The 26935-nt window shown below is 36.5% G+C and overlaps 1 protein-coding gene across 1 annotated transcript in view; it reads left to right on the plus strand.

Moving 5' to 3' along the window:
- LOC131440640 (homeobox protein homothorax-like) overlaps positions 1-26935 on the plus strand; it is a 256640-nt gene that overhangs the window by 162329 nt on the left and 67376 nt on the right. Inside the window, exon 7 of the mRNA XM_058612100.1 lies at positions 21138-21264. Coding sequence (XP_058468083.1) covers positions 21138-21264 — 127 coding nt within the window. The remainder of the gene's footprint in view (positions 1-21137; positions 21265-26935) is intronic.

The following is a 26935-nucleotide window of genomic DNA, read 5'->3' on the forward strand; positions in this document are numbered from 1 at the left end:
CCTGTTGTTCCGGAACCGGGAGTCGGATCCGAATGAAATTTAAGAGTTTTGTATGAGATTAACAGACCTTTTATTTAAATCTTCGAAAATAGGCCCAGTTATTTCAGAGAAAAGTGAGTAAGTAATTTGAAATTGAAATTTTTCCATCTATCGTTCTGTATTTCTGGAATCGACCTAATACCATTTATTTGAATCTACGTTTGTGAAAATTGGTTAAATTATATCCGAGAAAATTGGTGCGGTCATCGCTGAGCAAAGTGAGTCCACAAAAAACGTTACATTTATACACGTATAGTACGTTTTGCGTACTAGACGAACTGAATCAAATGATATAAGACACAAACTTGAGCTCGTTTGAAAGCTACTGTCGGGCCATTGATCAAGTTCGAAGATCAAATGGCTGTGACTTTTGGTTCTGGAGATATGATTGTATAAGTGACGTAACCGACAAAAAGCGTTGTATTTTAACGCGCTCAATTTTCTCAGAGATGGCCGATCCGATTTTAACCGCTTTTATATATATATATATATATATATATATATATATATATATATATATATATATATATATATATATATATATATATATATATATATATATATATATATATATATATATATATATATATATATATATATATATAAGGGTGTCAAAATTTTGGGATCACCTCTATTTTCGTTAAGTTCTAGTGCTCAAAAGTTTAATCACCTCAAAAAAAGCCTTCATGCAAAATTTGACCTAAATCGGACATGCGTAAGGGGTGCTACACGGTGGTAAAGGTTTGACAATTTTCGATCTTGAAAAAGCGCCATAGGGAGTACATGAAATTTCCAAAATCGAAATTTTTTTTTGATGCCGAAACTCTTAAAACTGCATGAAACATCGAAATTTAGTGTCATCTCAAAAAAAATTTTTTTTTGAAAAATCAACTTTCTGGGACTTTTTTATATTTTTTCTAAGTCCCAAAATGTTGACTTTTCCAAAAAAAAATTTTTTTGACACTAAATCTCGACGTTTCATGCAATTCTAAGCCTTTTGGCATCAAAATTTTTTTTTATTCGTTTTCGAAAATTTCATGTACTCCCCCCTATGGTGATTTTTCAAGATATATGAAAATTCCACTAAGTGGACTAAGAAGGCTTTTTTTTTAGATTAGCATCACTGATTACAAATAGGCAACGCAAATGTCAAGCACTAGTTTGGAAAAATGATGCTGATTGTGTGACATAAACACTGAAGCATGCTTTTGTGAACTACTCGAATCAATCTGAATCAATTGGTGACAAAATTAGTATCCAAAATTATTTAATAAAAGTATGAAACATATTTTCATGAGACTGTTATGAAAGAAGAGAAAGGCATTATCACACCACTAGGGGGATTAAGAAGGGTTTTCATAACCTGAGATTGGAATGCTCTCCTATTGCTCCATAGTCATTGAATTTTCTCCGAATCATACTTTCGGCTCCGGAATTCCAGGAAACATTATATTCAAAATTTTTTTTTAGGTTGAATACTGAGTATAAGGCCTTCTAATATTCCAATAAGAAAATATACATATTTTATAGTTATGTACTCATAAGTTCTACTTTAGGCGCTTTAATTCTAGTTTCAGTGCTAAAATTCTAGTTTTAATGCATTTGACAAGTCAAAAATGTTGAAGTGTCTTGTACCAGCCCTTGTTTAGCGGACGTTACTCTATTGAATAAAATTGACAAGCGTTCAGAAATTAAATTATCTGGAACTTCTCTTCCTTTCAGCAATTTACTCTTTATGTACACGGGAAATATATGTTAATTTTACCACTTACTCAAATTCAATTTATAAATTTTGAATCGTTAGTAATTACATCTGCAGCGCCCTAGAAAATGGTTTTCATTTGACACTTTACCGTTTGTCCGTTTTGTTTCGTATAATATAATTCTATCCTCATCCGTCACATTTGCCTTGCTGTAATCGATCAAATTCAGTTAGGATAAAATTTCATTAATAATGCATTGTTGTTAATATTCCGTGCATGTACGAAATAATAAAATCAATTGGTAGACTATTTTTTATAGGTTTTCCTTTTCTTCGTTTCTGGAATAAATACAGTGGATCATAATGGATAGGTATTGTGTATATTGAGAAATCAAGGGCTGCCAAATGGTCCTTCACATCAGCCCACTGGGAGACGAATTTGTTCATTTCGTTCGTACGACAAGCGCGAACCAGAGGGGTGCGATTTCAAGCTAGAATGTTTTGTTTTTCCCACTTTTTATTGAGTTGTGTGAAAACTTTAGCTTTCGCGTCACACCACTGTTGCCATCAAGTTTCCCTGCAGAGCTGGTCCAATGAAGGGTCACACTCATGAAGAAATACACATGGGAAATCGGGGATCACTTGCGTACATTAGACAACGAAGGGCGAAAATAGCTATTTTCACTTGCAACATGTACATTTTGTGCGGTTGAAGTTTCCAGTTGCCGGAGAAATGCTGTTTACCAGAAGCACTTTGTCTGATTAGTTCGAGAACTGAGGCATACGACAATGATGTGATGATGATAGCTCAATATAGTTTAGTGCAGTGGATTGTAGACTAGTTTTCCAAAATCCACTTGAAAGCAACATTATAAGAAATGATAAAAGCTATTTATCATTCCTTGTTTAAATGTATTGATTTTTGGCTTGGGTAATAGCTGCATTCACTATTTTCACTATTTTCGCCCAAATACTCTGAAAGTGTCCCACTTCTTAATTTTGTATACAGAGATGCATGAAAAATTGAAATTAAAACAGTGTTGTGAAGTGGTCATATTTTATATACTTGTAGCTAAGCTAAATTTTCAGAATGTTGCGGTATTATCTAATTCATAGCTATTATTGTCTTGTTATGCATGTCACAACTTTGAGACAAAGTGTAGAAAGTGTAATGTTGGTATTAACTTCCAAAAACAAAACCCGTAGTGAAATTTACAATCCTGACATTAACTTAAACATATGTAGTACATATGATACTCAGGAAATTTTAGTATTTACAACATGCTATATCTTAACAGAGTAGGACAAGTAATCAAAGTCAAAATATTTTAAGGTTTGGCAAAATAAGCTGAACCGTATTCAAAGTTATCGTTTAAATGCATGCCTGCTGCCTGTTGAGAACATACCGGTTTGTATCTTGGTACTCTCACTATTTCGGTCGACATGTGGAGAATGTTTAATTTTGTTTAATTAACAAGATTCTCGTTATAAACAATAATGCGTGAAAGCATAATGATGCCAATTGACAATAAACCGATTTCATTATTTTATTTTTTTCATGTCATAACAAGAAACATCATACATATAAAAATACAAAGGATTACAAAAATAGCAGAAGACATTTTTTTGCCCAAATACTTTGAAAGTTTCCTACATCTTATTTTGTGTAAACAATCGTTATACACCGAATCGTAAAACGTAATGCTTAGAATGTCAGTATATATTTATAACAAACTATGTTATTTTACAACATGCAATTACGCGTGAAAGCATAATGATGCCAATTGACTACAAACCGATTACATTATATCTTCTATATATATATATATATATATATATTAAATAATAGCGAAAAAAGTGTGTGTTGCTAATGTTCTCTGGTATGCGTGGGCCGATCTTCAAATGATTTTTTTTTTGTTCGAAAGGTGACGTTTATGCGGAGGTTTTAGGCTATAGTACCTAAGGAAAATCTTTCGGGAAAGTAGAGAAAAACTAGAAAATTGGTTCGTTTAGAATTGGAAATTTTCCACTCAATGCATGCTACATCTTCGATGATTGTTTGGCGCGTATCGAGTTATGCAATATTGCTACCCGCTGGAGATCAAAATATGAATACTAGATTATTAATAAAACCGTTAGGCGCCAAACGAGCTGATTTGTGCAAAAATTTCACTGAGCCTACTTGATTCACGTGTTTCTTTATTACGAAAAACATGTTCAATTAAGTAAGGGCGCCAAATGAACAGCATACAGGTTTCCATTTTCCGATATATAAATTTGGGTTCAATACCGTGAAGTCAAATTAACTATAAAACGACTATAAGAAAAGAAAGTGATTAACGTTTTTCTTATGATTCGTTGTTTTACTAAAACTCCAGTAATGGTCTTCAATTGGCCCAAACGCGATTCGAATTATATCAACCCAGAGTATTCCGAAATTTCAAATTATTTGCATTTGAGTAACTATGAACAGTTTCGTCCAATGTACTGTGACTGTACCAATGACTTCTGTTTTTAAATTACATCGATTGAACCGAGATTTGGGAACTCATCGACATGTTTTACCTATTCGGATTCAAACTCTCTTGCTCATAAACCATCAAACTGATTTTTGTTGTATTTTGCTTGATTCATTTGGGACTTTTAGGAGCGGAAAAAAACTGCTTTAAAGGCCGAAGTGTACGTGTGTACCTGATTTGGGGGAAAATGTTGAGATCGAATCAAAAACAATTGTCAGATGTTTCTTTTTTACAGAACACGCTACCATTCTACTTCACTAATCTCGAGCAATCGTGAGTGTCGTTCGATTATTTTAATTAAAGAGTATTCGAAATAATTTTCCATCCAAAGATAATTTTTGAGCTGTGAGAAATTCACAAGGACAGCTACAGACAGGTACAGAAATAAAAGGAACAAGTACAGAAACTAAGTTCAGGAGAGAATAAAGAAGGTACAGGAACAAGTGCAGAAAGTACAAAACCAGGTACATAAATGAGGGAAACAAGTTCAGGAAGTACTGACACAATTGAGTGCAGTAAAAGGTACAGAATGTGCAGATGGTACAGATATAAGTACAGAAGTTACAGGACCAAGTACAGAAAATACGTGAGCAGTTATAAAACTTACAGGAAAAAATTCTGAAACAAGCACAGAAAGTACAGGAACAAACACACAAATTACAGAAACTAGCACATAAAGTATAAAATGAAGTGCAGACAATAGAGGAACAAGTACAGAAAAAGGTTAAAAGTTCAAAAGTTAATCGCAAATGTTGTCGAGACAACAATTTTGATTGTAGTATTAGAAGAAGAAGAAGAAGTTTTCATTCCACGCATCCCAATGATGCCCACTGCTAAGCTATTTCAATTCGAACGTCATTTTCTCATCCGTTTAACTTTTATTACCGTCAATAATCGTTATGAGTCTGCAGCGTGAATTTAGAGTTTTTTCGGATGGTAAGTACGCTGCCTGTTTGCGTTTCGGTAAACCATCGGTTTTTTTATATTTTGTCCTGTTGTCCGCGATATAGAAAGGTTGTGGCCACTATCATAGAGCATTATAATGATATTTTTCTTCAATAATCATTCAAATTGATAAGTAGTTTTGATTTTCTAAATCTAATCTAATATTATTGCGCTACGAAGTGTGCAGGGGTCCGCTAGTATATATATATATATATATATATATATATATATATATATATATATATATATATATATATATATATATATATATATATATATATATATATATATATATATATATATATATATATATATATATATATATATATATATATATATATATATATATATATATATATATCTTTTTTTAATATTTTGTTCTGATAAAGCTGTCATTTGCCTATCCCTTGCAATAAACAATGAACAATGTACGATGTAATCGTTGAGACCGTTGAGAAGTTAATTTAACATTTTACTTGGTTCAAAAGTATTACTTCAAAACTGAACTACTGATTTATTAACGGGTCTTAAGCATACTGGAATCTCCATTTACGTGCGAAACGGTGACTTGCAAATGGATTCAGTTCAAAGTTGTGTTATGAAAATAATACTAGATACTTCTTTTCCATTAAACACAATGAACTATCTTTCAGCGTAAGCCCTTAGCTACTATTATTGAACCAAACAATAATAATGTGACCTAATTAAATGGTTAGAAATTAATATAGTCTTATAAAGCATAATATCGGCATTGAAAATGGTTCAAATTTATCTCAGGACCTAATCTAAGGGGCTGTCCATAAAAGACGTCACGCCGCAAGGGGGAGGGGGGTGTTTCATAAAACGTGACCTTTGGTGTCAGGGGGAAGGGGTAGGTTTTTGGAATGTGACGTCCAAAAATTTTCAATAAGCGCATTTTTGAAATACCAAATTATATTACTGCTTTGCCCTATTTCCTGAAAAAATCTCCACAATAAACGTTTACATTCTATAGAAAAACGTGTATTTGTTGATGTAAACGCTTCTTCTTGTAAATTCGGAAATGAATGATGCAGGAAATCATTTCTGTTGTGATCAGCAAAAGTACACGGAGGAGCGAGTAAATTAGCGAAATTAATAATTTTTGCCTAATATGAGTAAAAAAGAAAAAGATGCCTTCAAACGGTTTAACTTAAGTAATGCACTGACAATTTTTACAGTAATTTGATTTTCTAGCATTGATAATAGTATATCATAAGAATTTCTCTTATCTGATTCTAATGCAGTTTATTCTATTGTACTCCATTTGAAAAAGGGCGGGAGATCAACGATTTCAGAGGTAGATCATGTCATGTCTTATCTTGATCATATGTGATTTTCCTCCATCAACAACAAAGCTTTTCGAATCATCCAATGATTGAACTTACATTAATCAAGAATCATTTTAGCTCAAAATCACTACCCATTGTGTGACGGAAGATCAGTACCGATATTGATCGATGTGATTTAAAATTCACTGATCAACTGATCTTGAAAAGATTCTTCGGCAGTGATCTCGTTTTGATGAGGTTTTGGTCTTTATTTTCTCAGCCCTGTATGCTACACTAAGGAAATATTATTCTTTACCTAAAACAACAATATATCTGTGTACCCCTAGGAGGAATAAAACAGATGATTTAAATGTTTCATCAATTCCAACCAAATACTTCTGTTAATTTATATAATTGATATTAATAAAATAATTCCGATGATTTTGTAGTTTTAGGGATATTAATCCAATGATTTTAGGGATTTTAATCTAATGACAGCATGCAATAAATCGATTTTTCCCTCATATTTGTATGGTTTGTCATACATATTGAGAATGTATTGAGATGAATTTTATTTATTTTGAATTCGTGACATGTGACATAGGGGGGTGGGGGGGTCTTTGCTTCTGTGACATTTTGTGACAAAGGGGGAATGGGGAGTCAAAAATCGTCAAAAAAAAGCGTGACGTCTTTTATGGACAGCCCCTAATGTATATGTAGAAATAATAAAAATCTACCTTCAAATCATCTGGTTAGAAGCGTTTAAAATTATTTATTAAATTTATTATTTTAAATTTAAAATTATGGTGGTTCTAAGCCTGATCATCGAGATTTAACAATTGATTTGATTGATGTTAGAACGTGTCAATCAGAGCACGTCAACCAGCTTGGTGAGTGGATGTCAATGATTATTTTTGTCTGTTGTTTCAAATCTTTGATGTTTTAAATCACTATTAAACCCAAATGGGTGACTTTATCGGGGCAATTGCAATTCTTACAATATTATTATTATTTTTGGTACGAGTATGAGGAGTTGATGCCAAATAGTAATGTTTTGAGCTATTATCTAATCTAAGATGGCGACTTTCTTTGTTGTCAAGTAGTGTTTAAAAATTTGTGTTCTAAAAGAATTAAAAATTTAAAATTTTCACATTAGGTCCATGATTTTCATAATTTCTCAACTATGGTATCGGCAATGGATTTAAATCTCGATGATCAGGCTCAGAATCACCATAATTTCAAACGCTTCTAACCAGATGATTTGAAGGTAGATTTATATTATTTCTACATATCCGTGTGCATTTCAAAGTTCCATTAGCATGTGGTAATAGACAATATTATATAGGGTAAAATGTTATAATATGTCCTCACATTGAGAATGTAGGCATTTCATTGCAATACGCCTGAAAAACATAATTTTCAACGATTTCGGTAGAAGTGATGAGAATTGACTGTGAACAAAGATATTTGCACTAGTAAATGTTAATTACTAAGTGGCCATTTACCATTAGACATTTAACACGGTTAAAATGCTTGTTTGATCGAACCAATACCTTACATCGAAGGGCTGCCTAATCATATTTTCCATTTTTTCATATTTTGCAACAAACGACAACTGTCAAACTTACATAGCAGAAAGATCTTACGAAAAGATAGTGTTAATAATAAGCTTTTCTTTGGAAAAGTTTTCAATACTTAAAAGAGGAAGGGGGCGTTTTGGTCAGCAGGGGCGCTTTATAATGCTTCCATTCCTACAAACCATTGTGTATATCCAAGTCGAGCCTGCACTATTGTTTCTGACATTTGCCACTGTTAGTTTTGATATTAAAAGTCGGAATGAAACGACTTGTTATATCTTTCGTTCGAACAAATCAGAGTAGCTTAAATATCGCTTCGAATATCGTACAGCGTCGGTGGCACTAGTTTTTTATCTGACGTCAATCTGTATTGAATCGAAATATACCCGGAAAATACAGTATAAGAAAATAAATAGTCATATATTACTTATTTATAAGAGGTAAATATAGTGTATCAAAAAGTAGATATTGCACGGAGAATCCTCCAATCAAAAAAATACGATTTCGCAATTTTTGATTTTTGCAGTAGTTGTTTTAACTAATAATTAGATGATTCAACCAATTTGCTATTTGATTTGCACATATTGAAGTAGTTGAAAAATATGTTGTTTTTAATGCTGTCTAATGTCAAAAACAGCACAAAGCAAAACAAAAATCGGAATGGAAAATCAACCATTACTTAAGTTGAAATTCGTGAAGAGTAATTTTTGAATGATAGTATATTAATGATTATCATAACACTAGTTGTCAGAATATTAATGTGATGATAAATTATCTACATCTTTACTGCTCTGGTGTTACAAGAAGATACGATTGATATAAAGTAGTGCTATGCACAGAACTGATAGCCGTTAGAGATATTGCAATTAACAAAACTTGTTTACCCAAAACTAGAACTCAGTGAATTGTATGCGTTTGAATTTTGATCTTAAAATCAACTTGATTCTCCATCGTGAAATGCATGTTAATAAATGAGGATCCTGTTATCTTCAAGTCATGTACAAAAATTGTATGAACAAAGTGATTAAATTAAAAATGTTTAATATTCATTCATATAATCTGTTGAAACTGTAAGTTGCAATGGCTCAAAAAATAAAAATCAATGCATTCGGTTCGACTTTTTGCTCGTAAGTAATATAGTGGTCACAATTAGAAAGTTTCGTTGACACCAACACTACTAAAAGACAGTATATTAAAAACAAAAATATAAAATGGTTTCAATGAATAATTCATTCAATATAAAACAAGGGCTGAAAAAGGTTTCATCATACCGATAAATGGAAGGTAATATCATTTTTCTGCTTCATTAAAAATAATACTTGGCTTGATAGGATATGAGTGTGATTATTTACCGAAAATTAAAAATTAAAAATAAATTTTAGGAACATAGGTTCTTATTAGACTTTGAATTGATATACTAGTTTTTTCGCAAATCAGTTATCAATCATAGAAATCAATTAATTTGATGTGTTACTTTCTGAAAAATCAACAATCATTACTTCAGTGAATAAAAATCCTGTTTCTAGTCTATTTTCCTATTATGTTGTTACTACAACAACATTAACTTTTATTTATACCGTCATAATATAATATATTATTTATATTAAATATTACATATTTTTTTATATATCTTAACATACCGAATTTTCATTTGAAAAATCAGAACGTATATCAATGAGGAATATTTTATTGTCATTCAAAATCAATAATTTTGCTTAAGTTGAAATAACTAATCGTAATATCTAAAACAACTAACACCTAACGTAATTTCTAAAACAACTAACACTAAATTTATGATAAAAAAGACGGGGGGGGGGGGGGGGGGTGGGGGGGGAAATTTCTGTAAATTGGCATTAAAAACTATATTATAATAATTATAGTTCTCAATTTTATTTTTCTGTAGTTTTGCAAGAAATAAACCAAAATATAGTTCTTGTTCGCTTCTATAATCCCACTGTTTCGTGTTACCCGAGATACAACTCATACATCGAATTAATTCACCCGTATCTTACCGTTATACGAGCGATGATCAAACAATTGATCAAGTGCGCCTTCTTCAAGGGTTATTATCACCATCGATGATAGGCAGAGAACAGTGCATGACTACCTACGATCGAAGGGACATCGCGTCCTATTTTACTGTGTTCTAGTTTAAGTTCAAATGTTTTAATATAAGTTGAAAGTATAATATAAGTTTATAATAAATAAGTTTACGGTCTGCATGAAATAAATGTGTGTTAATACAAGCATGTTGTATTAAATTGCGAACTGTGAGTACAGCATCGCTAGCGTGCAGCGGCAGCTGGGTGTCATCGCTGCGATCGAGCAAACAATAGGTACGGCGCGAAGCATTTGTTGGTTGCCTGCCGGACAATTTGTCCATATCTCTCCCCGGCTATCGACATGGTCCTTCGAACCGGATAGACGTCGATAGGAATTATCCGTCTACCCGGCATATGCTTTTCGTATAACGCATAACTCAAAATAGTATGGCGGACGCGCCATTGTAGAATAACAAGTACAAGGCATTCATAATGCCTCACTAAGGACTAAACCTCTTCGTCATCACAAGTCGCACTAAGAGCAATTTACATCAACTTGGGCTCACCATTCCTTTCGATCGAGCACACCATTTGTCGGCCATTTTGAAGGTTCTGGGTTCGCAAAAACAGCCATTTTACAAAATTAAAGGCGTTTCGGAAGACGGATCTAATTCTTAAGAAACAAACAGTTTATTCAAGGCATCCATTGGCCTCAATCAGGTAATTGAGGTTCCATTTTAACTATTTATTGTTTCGGTCTACGCGGTCTTTCGCTTGTAGGTGACTGTGCAACGAAATGTCGGCGATAGAACGCAAACTGCGTTCACTGAAAAATCGAAAACGCAGCATAATCACATCATTCACGGAAATCACTGCTTTCGTCACAAATTATCAAGAAGAGCTAGATACTGTAGAGGTATCGGTCCGGCTAGAAAATTTTGTTGCGTTGTGGAATGAATTCAACGAGGTACAGGGCGAGTTAGAGAGCACGGAAGAAAACGAGGAAATCCTAGAAGCCTACTTGAAGGAACGTACAGAATTTGAAAAGGCGTACTATCGCGTTAAAGGCAAGCTTCTACTATACAGTAAACCCAGCATGAACTCTCAAAACCCTCAACGATCGATGCCAGAACCAACTAATCAAATACCCCATGTTAAATTGCCCGACGTAAGATTACCCGTGTTTAGTGGAGACTTTGAAACATGGTTGAATTTTCATGATTTGTTCATGTCACTTGTTCATTCCTCTACACACTTATCTACAATACAGAAGTTTTACTATTTGCGCTCTTCATTAACTGGTGAGGCGCTCAAACTAATACAAACAATTCCCATATGCAATGAACAATACCCAGTTGCGTGGAAAATGCTTGAGGAGCACTTTTCCAATCCTCGTCGTCTGAAGCGTACTTACGTGCAGTCTTTATTTGACTTTCCCTGCATGAAACGAGAAGCATCATTGGAGTTGCATTCCTTAATTGAAAAATTCGAGGCGAACGTAAAAATTCTGAAGCAGCTGGGCGAACGTACGGAACATTGGGATGTGTTGCTCATTCATTTTCTGAGCACTCGTTTGGATACAGTTACAAGGCGAGATTGGGAGGAATATGCCGAGATGAATCAAACGACGAAATTCAGTCAGTTGATAGAATTCCTTCAACGTCGAGTCAATGTTCTGCAAACGGTGGTTCACAAATCTGGAGACACGCTGTCACAAATAGTCACAAAAAAACTAACTTCACAACGCACTGGTTACCATGGAATTATACAAGGAAACATGCGTAATTGTCCAGTTTGTAGTGGATCGCATTCCATCTATCAATGTGAGACGTTTTCGCAGTATACAGCACATGAAAGGGAGCAGTTCGTTCGTCGCAACCAATTATGCAGAAACTGTTTACGCCGTGGACATATGGCGAGGGCTTGTTCCTCTGAAGGTAGCTGCCGCAAATGCCGCGGACGTCATCATACCCAATTATGCCCATCCCAAGGAATGGAAGGCAGTAGCCAAACAGCAACTATCACACCACAGCTCAACCAGTCGGATGCATCAAAACTTCCAAACCATCCTATTGGAGTTTCATCAACACCAGCTACTCATACAGGTGTGTTTAGCTGCAATGCAAGCAGTAATTTAAGAAACAGGATTCTGTTAGCAACAGCTATAATCATCCTTGTTGACGACAAGGGAAGCGAGTATCCAGTTAGAGCACTACTAGATTCGGGAAGTGAATGCTGCTTTGCTAGCGAAAGCATTTGTCAGCGAATGAGCGTTCGTCGAAGTAGGGTTGATCTCCCTATTGCAGGTATAGGACAATCATCTACATCAGTACAGTTTAAATTTAGATCGACGATAAAGTCCCGAATTTCAACATATTGCGATGTGATAGATTTGTTCGTGCTTCCCAAGGTGACAGTCGATCTACCGTCTCTAGCTATTGATGCCTCTAAATGGGTCATTCCGTCTGGAATTCAACTGGCGGATCCTTCCTTTTATGAACCAGGGACAGTTGACGTTGTGTTAGGTGCAGAAGTATTCTTCGATCTCTTCACTGTGGCAGGTCGAATTCCATTGGGTGAGACTTTGCCATGCCTTATAAATTCAGTCTTTGGCTGGGTCGTCACCGGAAGGATGGAAATTGTCGTCAATCATTCCCCTGTAGCTTGTAACGTTGCTACTCTGTCAGATATACATCGTGCAATGGAAAAATTTTGGATCATTGAAGATGACGCATCGCCAGCATACTCAATACAGGAAACGCTTTGCGAAAATCACTTTCGAGACACTGTTTCCCGCGACATCGATGGTCGATATTGCGTTCGTCTTCCACTGAAATGCGAAAAACTGAGCAAATTGGGAGATAATAAACAAACAGCATTTCATCGATTTCGTCTCATCGAACGTCGATTAGGTCGCGATGCTAGGCTTGCTAGTCAATATCGCGAATTTATGGAGGAGTACATTCGGCTCGGGCATATGAAGCGCATTAGTCCAGTACAAGCAGAAACAAAACCATCATTCTTCTTACCACACCATCCTGTGATTCGAGAAGCAAGCAGCACGACCAAGCTTCGGGTCGTTTTTGACGCTTCATGCAAGAGTGAAACAGGACTATCACTTAACGACGTCATGCTAGTAGGACCAATTATTCAAGAAGATTTGCGTTCCATTATCATGCGATCTCGTATACATCCGATAATGCTGGTTGCAGATGTTGCAAAAATGTTTCGGCAAGTTCGACTGCATGAGGAAGATACGCCGTTACAAAGAATTTTCTGGCGTTCGTCACCGGCTGAATCAATCGAAATTTATGAGTTGAAAACGGTAACCTACGGAACCGCTGCTGCTCCGTACCTAGCAACACGAGTCCTTCAACAGCTGGCGAAGGATGAACAACTGAAGTATCCTATCGCAGCCAAAGCCACGTGTGAGGATTTTTATGTGGACGACTTTCTCTCAGGTGGAAAAAACGTCGAAGAGGCCATTGAACTGCGTACTCAAATGGAAGCAATGTTTGGTTCAGCAGGATTACAGCTTCGAAAGTGGGCCAGTAATTCTTTGGGCGCACTAGAAGGTATACCAGAAGATAATCGAGCGCTGAAACAGACTGTCGAGTTCAGCAAGGATCAGACCATTAAATCACTTGGATTACATTGGGAACCACAAGCAGATTGTCTGAAATATTATTTTGAAACGCCTTGCTTTGATTCTTCTACAGCTATTACCAAACGTACTACACTCTCCTGCATAGCGAAATTGTTCGACCCACTAGGTTTAGTGAGTCCGGTAATAGTAATTGCAAAAATCTTCATGCAGGCACTGTGGAGCTTGAAGAACGAAAACAGTAAATCGATCGATTGGGATCAAGAACTTCCAGAAAATATGAAAAATAAGTGGATCTCATATTGCTCTCAGTTACCCCTATTACTAGAACTACGCATCGAAAGGCTGATTGTACTTCCCAACACAACTATCTTCGAACTTCATATTTTTTCAGACGCTTCCGAGCTCGCATATGGCTCTTGTGCCTACATTCGTTCGATGAATGCAGCAGGAGTGATAAAAATAGCACTTCTAACATCGCGATCTCGAGTAGCACCTATTAAACAGCAGTCCATCCCACGTCTTGAGCTCTGTGGGGCTCTGCTATCTGCAGAATTGTACGAGAAGATTTCGAAGTCGTTGCGTACTACAGTGAGAACATATTTCTGTGTAGACTCAACAACAGTCCTAAGTTGGTTGAAATCTCCTCCATCGACGTGGTCAACGTTTGTCGCTAACCGAGTGTCGAAGATTCAGCATGCCACACAGAACTGCGAATGGAATCACGTAGCAGGAGCGGAAAATCCAGCGGATATCGTTTCCAGAGGGCTTCCGGCAGATGATATCTTGAAGTGTGAACTTTGGTGGCAAGGATCGCCGTGGCTTAAGAAGCATAAGGAATTTTGGCCTGTTCAAATCTTTGAAAGAGTAGACAGTTCAGATACTATGAACGAGGCGCGAAGATCCATGTTGGCAGCAACTTCTCTGTCAGTTTCATTCATTGAAGAGTATACCTCTCGATTTTCGGATTATCAGCGTCTTCTTCGTACAACAGCTTATTGTCAGCGTTTCGCTAAAAACCTTCGATCGGAAAAGAAGGAACGAATGTTTTCAACCCTCACGACATCGGAAATCAGAGACGCAGAGCTAACACTCGTTCGGCTGGTTCAATGGGATAGTTTCCCTGCAGAATGGAAGTCATTGCAGGAAACACAGACAGTAGCTTCAAATTCTCGTCTCCGTTGGTTTCATCCGATAATAAGAACAGATAACGTTATTCGTATCGGTGGGCGGCTGGATCGCGCCACCGTTTCGTTCGATTCCAAACATCAGATCCTGCTGCCAGGATCTCACCAATTCTCCAAGCTATTAATTTGTTGCTACCATCAACGTTTGCTGCACGCAGCTACGCAGCTCTTGACAAACACCATTAGGCTTCGATTCTGGATTCTAGGAGGTCGTAGTGTAGTGCGTCGTATTATACACGCATGTGTAACCTGTTCTCGAGCCAAGCCGAAGTTAGTCGAGCAATTTATGTCCGAGCTTCCGTCTTCAAGAGTAACCGCATCAAGACCGTTCTCCACAGTTGGAATTGATTTTTGGGGACCTATACATCTCAAACCTAGACACCGACGTGATGCACCACCGAAGGCATATGTTGCAGTGTTTGTCTGCTTCTCCACGAAAGCCGCTCATTTAGAGCTAGTCGTTGACCTTACTACAGTCAAGTTTCTGCAAGCCTTTCGTCGCTTCGTTTCAAGAAGAGGGTTATGTTCTGATGTTTGGACTGATAACGGAAGTAATTTCGTCGGTGCAGCCAACGACATCCGACGGTTGATTCGTGCAAAGGAATTTAAACATGGTATGGCCCGAGAATGTTCTGACTGCGGAATACGTTGGCATTTCAACCCTCCAAGAGGCTCTCACTTTGGCGGCCTCTGGGAGGCAGCCATAAACTCGGCTCAAAAACATTTTGTCCGAGTGCTGGGTGACAGGAAACTCGACTTTGACGATATGGAGACACTTTTAACGCAGATTGAATGTTGCCTTAATTCACGTCCTCTTACAAAACTTTACGAAGATCCATCAGATCTGCAGGCTCTAACACCTGGGCATTTTTTAATCGGAACTGCGCTCAATTCTGTTCCTGACAACAACTACGACTCAATTCCGTTCAATAGGCTACATCAATGGCAGCAAATTCAAAAAATTCTGCAAGACATCTGGAAGTGATGGCATGTTGAGTATCTTGCAACACTCCAACCACGCACAAAATGGTACAAACCACCTGTGAAACTACAAATCGATCAACTTGTCATTATTCTAGAAGAGAACCTTCCACCGATGCGTTGGCCAATGGCGCGTGTCCGTGAACTGCATCCTGGTAAAGACGGTGTTGTTCGCGTTGTGACACTCCAGACTGCAAATGGCATCATCACACGTCCCGCTGCAAAGATTTGCATTCTCCCGATCGAGACAACTGAATCAACATCATCAATGAAGACATCATGATAACGCTCAAGCTAATTCATCATAGTCAACTACGATGGTTTCTGCGAGGCAGATCAACACTTCGATGTTTCCGAGGAACGGATCAACATAGCGCCAACCTACAACCACACGTCTTTCAACGGAAATCGACTAAATGTTCAAGCGCTCCAAATATAGAGTCCGCGCGGGATGAGCTACAGGAAGGCCATAGTCCACGATAAATTTACCATAACGAAGATGGATCCATACAACGTCAATAATCGGTTCAGAAATTGTTATTTCTGCGGGGGCAATATGTTCGCTTCTATAATCCCACTGTTTCGTGTTACCCGAGATACAACTCATACATCGAATTAATTCACCCGTATCTTACCGTTATACGAGCGATGATCAAACAATTGATCAAGTGCGCCTTCTTCAAGGGTTATTATCACCATCGATGATAGGCAGAGAACAGTGCATGACTACCTACGATCGAAGGGACATCGCGTCCTATTTTACTGTGTTCTAGTTTAAGTTCAAATGTTTTAATATAAGTTGAAAGTATAATATAAGTTTATAATAAATAAGTTTACGGTCTGCATGAAATAAATGTGTGTTAATACAAGCATGTTGTATTAAATTGCGAACTGTGAGTACAGCATCGCTAGCGTGCAGCGGCAGCTGGGTGTCATCGCTGCGATCGAGCAAACAATAGGTACGGCGCGAAGCATTTGTTGGTTGCCTGCCGGACAATTTGTCCATATCTCTCCCCGCTATCGACAGTTCTAAAAAGTAGATCCGCAGAGAATTATATATTATTTGCCTATTTTACAAATTTTAATCTGTTGATAGGAGAGTTTTAAAAATGTAATTTTTATTTTTCGGATATACGATTATTGTCAATATTTTGTCGTGAATACGACTTACTTTACTATGGGGCGCCGTTTTAAAAATTTACCCTGTATAAGAATGGGCAGAACTTTATCGCGAATATCTCACGATGTACTTAACCCGACAACATAATTTTTTCTACAAGCTATCGGGGTTAAAGTTTTAACAGCGTGAGAAAACCATAAATAACTGAAGAACAAAGTTTTTGATAACTTTTGGAGGAAAATTTATCACGCTTGTTTACGTTTTCCGCACCCGGACGACGGTTTTGAGATAGTCAGGCACATATGAATTCCGATCATCTACTGGACGAGTATAAAAGGTAAACCTTGACTGAAAATCTGGTGCTTCAGACGGAACTGGATGTCAAGGTGAGGTCAAGAACAAACCAAGCATAAAGCGTGAAACGCTCAGATCGTGCTTTCATTTGGACTTCGGTCGTCAGGTGGAGCAGTCGGCAATGAAAGCAGACCTTTTGCGTGGTATAAAGCCTCAAACGCTCAGGTCGTGTTTTCAATTGGACTTCGATCGTCGAGAGCAGCAGTCGCCAGTAATGAGAGCAAACCTTTAGCGTTGTACAAAACCTCAAACGCTTGGGTCGCAGGGCGAGTTTTCCTTAGAAGAAAATCGATTACATCATCCTGTTGGTTGTCGTTTGCATTTGAGCAAAATACAACGGAAAATGGACGAAAATGTGGAACATTATACAAAATCAGTCCTTCTAATGGCTCTAAATGTTACCTAAAGAACTATAAATATTGCTTCTTTGTAAATCTAAAATTAAAATTAGCAGTGTAGTGCAAATCTAAGGTAATTTGATCAGTTTTTTTTTTGCAATTTTCACAGTGCTAATCGCAACAGTATTTAAATGTTATCAGTTGGGCTCATAATCCAATTGATGTTAGTTTCACAGCTCTCAATACGCAATAAAAAATTAATGAAAATAAATTACATACTAAGTAATGACTACAAGGCTTTGGTTTTGTATCCAGCTGATTAATTTACTCTTATGCACTACTTCGGTTAAACCTAATGACACGCTATTTAGCATTAATTGGATTTAAAGAAGTAACAAAAGTACAGGATTTGGTCTGTTTCGAGTACCCAGCACTTAGGCGTTTGTTTGAGCTGGCTGTATTCGCCTGACAAGCGAGACAGTTCTGTGTATTAATATTCGAAATACAACAGGGTGAATTCTTAAAAAATATGCATGCTTCGTGATTGGATTTCCAATTTTATTATCATTGTTTCTTCCTTCCATGTTCGTGAAAATCAAGCACTTAACCTAGAATTTTTTTCAACAAATTTCCAATCCGACTGAATATTGTGATGGTTTTTCGAAAAATTTATTGTCTCTCTGAGATTTCGATCATGCTGATACGTTACCAAGTAAGTGTACGAATGAACTAACAAAAACATCTCTCAGTGAAACTTTCAATCAATGACTGTATATGTTGAATATTTTTTATTTACGGTTACTGGATGCAACATGATTTGTCCCGGGTTGGCGGTTCAATGCATAGGGCGCTGGTCTTACAAGCCAGTTGTTGTATGTTCGAGCCTGGAAGGATTCTTAGTGTCAGTAGGATCCATAGTACTAGCCATGCAATGATTCTGTACACTAAGAATCGGCTGCGAAGTCTGTTGAAACAGAAAGGCCAAATTTCACAAAGGAATGTAAACCTGTTTAATTCTACCTAGTGGTGTTATGATGTTATTCTCATTATCGTTAATACGCAATTCTCATAATCGTTAATATGAGAATTTTTTAACATTACTACATGTATTCTCGGAACTGGATCTCGGGAAGGATAGCAAAATGAGTTTCAATGGACATCACCTAACAATGTGGCCTAAGTAATAGAAAAATTCTAAGAAGTTCGTTTTTCGCATCGGCATTTCAAACGTAGATTTCTATAATCTAATAATACTACAACCGAAAGTCGTAATAAAAAATCTTTTTATTGAATTTATGATTATTAAAATCCATTTGGTCAAAATGTGTTAGATCACAAACTAACAAAATCTACAACGTGGAAAAGTTTCTAGCAACATTTCGAAGCTTTTTTATGTTCTTTACATCGCCACATTTTAAATTTCATCAGCCTATAATACTGGAACCGAAAGTCCGATCCAATTACATTCGACAGTCTAAATGGAATAAAGAATGAATTATTTCTTTTAAAACCGGTTTCAACTTTTCAAATTTGTTCAGCGGGGTTTCGAAATGGAATAGTTTTATGTGCAGTTTGGAGAAGTGTCTACGTTCTTGGTATCCTGACTTCGAACAATGGTTTGTAATTTCGAACTTTCATCACCCAGTACCGCACCCAATACTGGAACCGAAAGTCGAATTTGGATGGAATTTAGTAACCTTTAATGGAGATATTAAACCTTTTGTTTTAATATAAGGCAATGGAAATTTATGCAAGCTTGGACTCCTTTAAAAGCTACTTTTAGAATTTGAATCAACAATGGCATCAGAAAGTAGAAGAATGAAGGTGTACTACCTTGAAAAAAAAGGTCCTGGAATTTACAAAAAAAAAAAATACACGATTATTCAACCAAATGGATATTGTCCCCTTCGAAGTACTCCCCATCAACTGCAACACACTTATACCAGCGCTTGATCCAATCCTCGAAACATTTTTTTTATATTCAGTTGTCGGTATGGCCATCATAGCGTTTTTTCCATAATCTTATCAGAATAAGAAAAAGTCACAGGGAGCCAAATCAGATGAATTCGGTGGTTGCTGAATGGTATTCGTTTCGTTTTTAGCCAAATGTTTACGGATAACGATGGCATTGTGTGACGGTGCGTTATAATGGTGTAAGATCCAAGAGTTGTTTGCCCACACATCTGGTCTTTTTCGGTGAATTGCTTCACAGAAACGTCTCGTAACGCCCAAATAATATTCCTTGTTGACGGTCCGACCTTGTGGAAGGAATTCATAATATACAACACCCTTGTAATCAATGAAAACTGTGAGGCTTCTTTTTCAACTGATTCGTCTCAGCATAATAACGACAATTTTGCTTATTTATTGCGCCGTTCAGGTGGAAGTGGGCTCCGTCGCTTAGATAAATCGTGCCACTGCCTAGCATTTAGAGCATCTTGTTCGAGAACGATAAGCGAGCTTCGATGATAAGAACGACGAGACATTTGGAGAACAACCATGTTTCTTACCCGAACGCGTTTGAATCATCACAAGAGCGGATCGAACTCGTTCAACATTGTCTGATGTCCTGACAGTCCGAACGTGGCCCGGAGGTTTGATTTTGGTCAAAGAACCTGTATTTACAAAACTTTTCACCAATTGCTTTACTATATTGCGCAAAGGCGCCGGCATTTTCAGCTATAATTTAATATGATTTGACGTGGATACGTCTTACTTTATAATGGGTCACCTTTTCAAAATGCGCTCTGAAGAAGTGTGCGTATAACTCAATAGTGATTATCTCGAGTTACACGAAACACAACAACATAACTTTTTCTCCATGTCGTTAGTAATATGGTCAGAAAGTTATGAATAAATTTAGAACAATGAATAACTAACAAAATTAGTTTTCTCTAACTTTTCAAACTAAAACGGAAAACTCATCACGCTTGTTTGCCATCGTACTCAAACGACGGTTTTGAAGTAGTCAGGCACAACTCTCGATCTCCTTGTTTGGTAACCGGTAAACAAAATGTGTCAGGTTCCTTTGTGCAACCCTGTATAATTGTATAAGTGATGAAACCGATTAAACGAATTTTTTCTCCTCTCGAGCTGCTGCTGTTCGAAGTTCGAAGATCATTGATTCCGGTTCTGGAGATATAATCGTATAAGTAATGTAACAAACAAATCGCGATTTTTTTATCCGCACACTTTTTCAGAAAGCAACCAATGATGCGGCTTCGAAACTGTTGTCATATATGCGACGTAGGCGCAAATTCGTGTTCTCAATTATCTTAATGAAAAAAGTTTGTAATAATCATTTTGAATGACGAGAGAAAGGCATTATCACACCACTAGGTGGATTAGGAAAAGTTTTTGTCAATCTATTCGGTCATATAAAAACCCATATAACCTGATTTTATCTATACCAGCATTAAATTAAAATGATCGTATTACAGAGACCACCGAGTTCATCGATATCATACAGTGGTGCAGTGAATGACGACGTGAGATCACCTGGTTCTGGGAGTACACCAGGCCCCTTATCATCACAACCTCCTCCTGGTCTCGACACATCCGACTCTGGTAAGCACAACACATATTAAAGCAAATAATTAAAGATAGATAGATTTTACATGATTAAATACATTGCTCAAAACTTGTATGGATGCGAACTTGTTTTGTTTTCAGAAAATAAAAATTATAAAATCTAGAAAACCAAGCATACAAAGCTAAGAATATAATCTTCTGCCGTATTTGATTTCTCATATTTATCATCTTTTGAAATATTTGTTCAATAAAATTTGGTAATCATCAAAGGTAATCTTCCATAAAATTTTCACGATTATCATTATGTGAGCGAAATATTTCAACATTCTCTCGGTGGGTATACTCAATTGTTTGACGTGGTTTCGTCTTACCTTACTATTTTCAATATTCGCCATGTGGAAGAAATGGTAGAACTTAACCGTGAATATCTCAAATTGTACTAAACATAAAAACGAGTTTTCTCAAATTCATGGAAAATATGAAGAAAACTCATCAAACTTGCTTACCTATCTTGTACCCGTTACGACGGTATTGAGGAAGTCAGGCACAAATCGATCCTGATGTTTAAATTAACGTGTATAAAAGGTAAACCATAGTTAAAAATCGATAATTTCTTGTGATTTACTCGAAACCGTAGCAGCATCAACAGATTATCAGTAATCGCATTCAGCTTCTGAATACTGAATCTGAATCCCAGAACTAAATTTTGGGTTGGATTCTGGCACTGGTTTCAGAACCAGAATCCTAAACCACCTAAATTCTGAACTTTATTGCAAGTTTAAACTAGGACTCCGGAACTTAATCCTAATTCCGGAATCTGAAACTGGTTTCCTGACTAGATTTTAGAACTGAAATTTAGTTCGGATTTCGAAACCACCGATTTAAGTTTACTTTAGAATTCTGGAGCAAAATTATTTATGCTCTTCTATACTTTCTACGTGAATGACATCGACAGGTGTCTAGTACTTCCATGCACACTAAAACAATTGGCACATGATGGCGTGGTTTCAGTTACTGGACCCAAAGCTGTTGACCTGCAAAAAGCATTGCAAGATACCTTAGATAACATATCCGTTTGGGCTGTTCATCTAGGTATCGAATTCTCTGCGGAGAAAACAGAGCTGGTCGTCTTTTCAAGAAAGCATGATCCCGCGCAGTTTCATCTTCATATGAGGGGAAGAATGATCCAACAGGTTTTGACTTTCAAACACTTCCGGGTGTGGTTTGATTCCAAATGCACATGGGGAGGACACATTTGGTATCTGATAATGAAATGCCAACAAATAGAAAAATTTTCTTCGAACAATTACAGGATCTTGGTGGGGTGCTTATCCGGAAGATCTAATAAAATTGCATCAGACAACGATACTTGGTTTTAATTACGCTCAGACTATCTGTGAAATGGAAACAATGATTTGGTGATAATGTGACGATTACACTCAAGCTATAATGAACTGCTGCTAACTCTGCAATTCGTGATCCGTCCGTGTAAAACATTTTCTCAGAGTCAATATGCCTGAACTTACTTGAAAATATTTTTGGGATTTCCATCGCGCGTAGGTGATCCGGGAAACAATGTTTCTCGAATATCAAAATTTCAACGAACGCAAATGATCATCGTTCGCTTCCCTTCGCCTTTGTTGGATAATCGCTCTGATATTCGACGCTGCTTCGTTGCTCGCATGAAGATCTATTTTTGCAGTTGTTATTCGCATTGAACCGGAAGTCGGATTCGGATGAAATTCAGGAATTCCGTATGGGGCCACGAGACCTTTCATTCGAATCCTAGTTTGTCAAAATCGGTTCAGCCATCTCCGAGAAAACCTAGTGAGATTATTTGACACATACGCACACACACACATACACACACACACAAACACACACACACACACACACACACAGACATTGCTCAGCTCGATGAACTGAGTCGAATGGTATATGACACTTGGCCCTCCGGGCCAATTTTCACTGGTCGGTTTTTCAAGCGATTGCATAACCTTTCTATATGAGAAAGGCAAAACATAGGTCAATCGGCCACCTGAAGCTTATATATACGCAAATTGGCCTGAACAAAATTTGTTATATAAAAAAGACGTTTTACTCTGTATTAGTACCATAGTCTTATGTGTGTGTGATGAACCATATCCCAGCACTTCCCCATTGCTGCTACCCCAAGAGATATTATGAATTTTTTTGATAAAGAATGCTTCGCGAAGAATGGAATCAAACGATCATCTCAGTGACGCTATTCGAACCAATTCGAAGAGTAAAGTGAATGAACGAATGTATAAAATGAACATGCACGATGTATACCAGCAGCGAAGAATACATTCGGGTTCTCAACGATTATTGCTTATTTATTTTCACCCTTCTATGTTTTTGTGCAGTAATAGTTCAACCACAGAGAAAAAATCCAAGCTAGTATAAACTTTTTTAAAAAAGCTGTGTAAAGTATACAAGTGAAAAAAATCACCATTGCGAACGATTTTGCACGCATGAATTGTCATTGTATGAAAGCTCGAATGCAAGAGCCCATAAGGAATTACAGGAGAATTGCTACTTGGTGATTGCTCAAAACACCCGTAAATTTCTTACACAAACTGAAATCTCTACTTGAGTGTCTATTCTCTGTGGTTCAACGTTGTTCGAGACGGGCATGAGTATAGACAGGAGCCGATATTTCAGCCAAATGTGGTGCTATTGAGGGTGAAATTTATGAGCGACCGATTGCTTTCAACAAATTCTATAGCGCGTCTCGCCAAAGAATAGTTGCCAGCTGGCAAGCTTATTGGGATAGAGATGATCTAAGTCTGTAGATGTACTCAATTATTCCTAAAATATCGACAATATCATGGTTCACGGGGCTGGATGTGAGTAGGGACTTCAGTCGTGTTATGTCTAGACTCATGTCCAATCACTACACGTTAGATGCACATCTCCTTCGAATTGGACTTTCCGAGACTAATCATTGTACTTGTGGCGAAGGTTATCGCGATATTGATTATGTCGTTTGGACATGCGTGGAGTATCGTGATGTCAGATCTCAACTAATAAATTCTTTGCGTACTCAAGGTAGATTATCCAATGTGACAATTCGTTACATTCTTGATTGTCGTGACATTGCTTACATGAAACTTCTTTATCATTTCATAAAGACAATTGGAGTTTCAATTTAATAATTGACCCTTTTAAGACTTAGTTCTAATTCCAACTGCGTCCATTAGTTTATCCAATAGCTAACTTTGAATAGAAATGATGTGCTGATAAAAACAAACTCGAAATACTCTGAGCTCTTAACCTGAATGTCAGAACTGACTTCTGGAACAGAATCTAATTAATGAATTCAGTTTCAAAATTGAATTCCAAAATTCAGTTTCAGAGTTTATATCCAAAATTCAAAAACTGCATGCTGGAACTTTACTCGCAACTTGAATATAGTTTAAGTTCTTAAATCTTGATCCAAACTTTAGGTTCTGGCGTGGATAAATAAATTATGGCAAAAAGTACTCAACAGTTGTAAACATCGAATGAATTTCGCAAATCTGCAAATCTTGTACTGAGTATGTAAATCCCCCTAATAGAGTACTATAGAATTGTTTATTACATTTTTACTCTCATTTCTTCCTCATTTTTATATTGTGTGGTAGAATATGTTTGTCGTCAAAAAGTCGTACTTCGCACCGTTATAATTCTGGAAGCTAAGCGGTAAAAGTTGCCAAAATTCACAATATACTAAAAGGAATGATCATTTATATTTGGAAATGTGAAATAAGCATGTCAATTTTATTCGTATTCACTTCCTCATGATATGTCTGTGACATTACCTACCCACCTTTTTTGCACTTAAATATTAGAAAATGAATAGAAACATCGCTTTTTATGTAGTTTATTCAGCATTTGTCAATAAAAATCAATAGCTGCTAATGTTGGATATGAATTGTCATTTATTATGCTTAACGTTTTTGTACCAAATGCCTCGTATATTATGGTTTCTTGAATTTGTATTTTTATCGGTAAATGTAACGTGCACTACAACGCTAAATAAAAAATGAGCTTTGTAGAAAAGTATTTTCTAAAGGAAGCACTCAAACATGTAATTCTTTGTACAATCTTCAGAAATGCTAAGTCATTGAGTTTTCTTAGACAAACGGCTTAATCGCATCCCAAAAGGGGAACTGCATGACGTACATGTATAATGTGTACGATAGGAAAAAAAAAATTTTTTATATCACTAGTAGCATTTACTATTAAGTCCACTTATCGATGCATACCTCTCCATTAATTTGTGGAATATTTGAGATTAGTTTTTTCGTCGTGAATACGACTTACTTTACTATGGGGCGCCTTTTCAAAATGTACCCTTTGCGAGAGTGATAAGTTTTTGATCGTGAATATCTCTTGTTGTATTAACGTGTCAACATAATTTTTGCTACATGTAATCGGAAATATGATCACAATTTTATGACAAAATTTTCAGTTGTGAGTCATAATCTCAAATAATTCAAAATTAAACTTTTTGAAATGTTTGGTATCAAAGAGTATCAAAGAGGACAACCATGACGCTTGTTTGCCTTTCTCGTATTTTGAAAGCTCATAGCTCAGTGATCTGTAGAAGGATTTATATAATCTAACTACCAATAGATTCGAAATTTTTCAACTTAAACGTATATTGAAACAATATTGAAGTTATTCAATAGTACACTTTCGAAAACCCTGTCTGATTTGATCCATTTCAGCACCAGCCAATCAGAACGCATTCTGAGGAAGAGAACAAAATATGTGCTGCTCCAGCGATATATAAGCTGATTTTGCCGGGCCGCGGCCACACAGCAAAACAACACCAGAAGCCTACCAACTGAAGTCATCAGTGTACAGCAAAGAACCATCTCGGATTTAAATGCAGATCCTGTTGGTCATGATAATTCAAAGCATTTTCCAGTGCTACAGATCATCATAAAGAATAAGTTGAATTTTCTTTTCGTACCAAAAGCATCAGATTTATCAAAATGGAAGCAGACAAAGTTTGCACGTCATTCAATTACAACTCACACAATGCGAAAATGAAACACATCTTTATACTAGTATGGGTGTCGTTTGAAAATATGCCGTGCAATACAGGGTTGCCACGTATACAGATTAATCTGTATTTTTATTATAAATAACTGTACTGGTTATTTCATAACTATTCTGAACTTTAGTTTAGATGCATCGTTTCAAATTTCAGTAGTGAAAAAGGGGAATACTTGCATAATTCATACAATTATCAACTAATTGATATTAGGAAACGTTAAGGAACATTCCAGTTGTTTTCGTATTCACGACATCCAGTTATGTCTCTGACATTACCCACCCGCCTTTTCTAATTTAGATGATAAGAAAGCAATTATAGACTTTTATTCTAGAAAATTGTATTATCATCTATATATTTTCATAACAAATGAAGTCGTGGTCCGACATATTGTTTCTGAACTTGTTTATCAAGCCTCATAGCTTAACCTATGAAATAATGGTATGGTGAAATGGCACAAAATGGTGTTTTACTAAAAATTGGGTAGAGCCCTTTCAAAATTATTGATATGATGTCAGTTGAGTGTGTCACTGACTTTAAGTGCCATCCGTCGTACATCGGCCAAAGTTTTCTTTCTACAGCTACTCAATTATTGCTTAGGTATGGTTTTTGCAAATTTGGATACCAGCCATACAATTT

The sequence above is a fragment of the Malaya genurostris genome, chromosome 1 (assembly GCF_030247185.1).
Source record: "Malaya genurostris strain Urasoe2022 chromosome 1, Malgen_1.1, whole genome shotgun sequence".
NCBI lineage: Eukaryota > Metazoa > Arthropoda > Insecta > Diptera > Culicidae > Malaya > Malaya genurostris.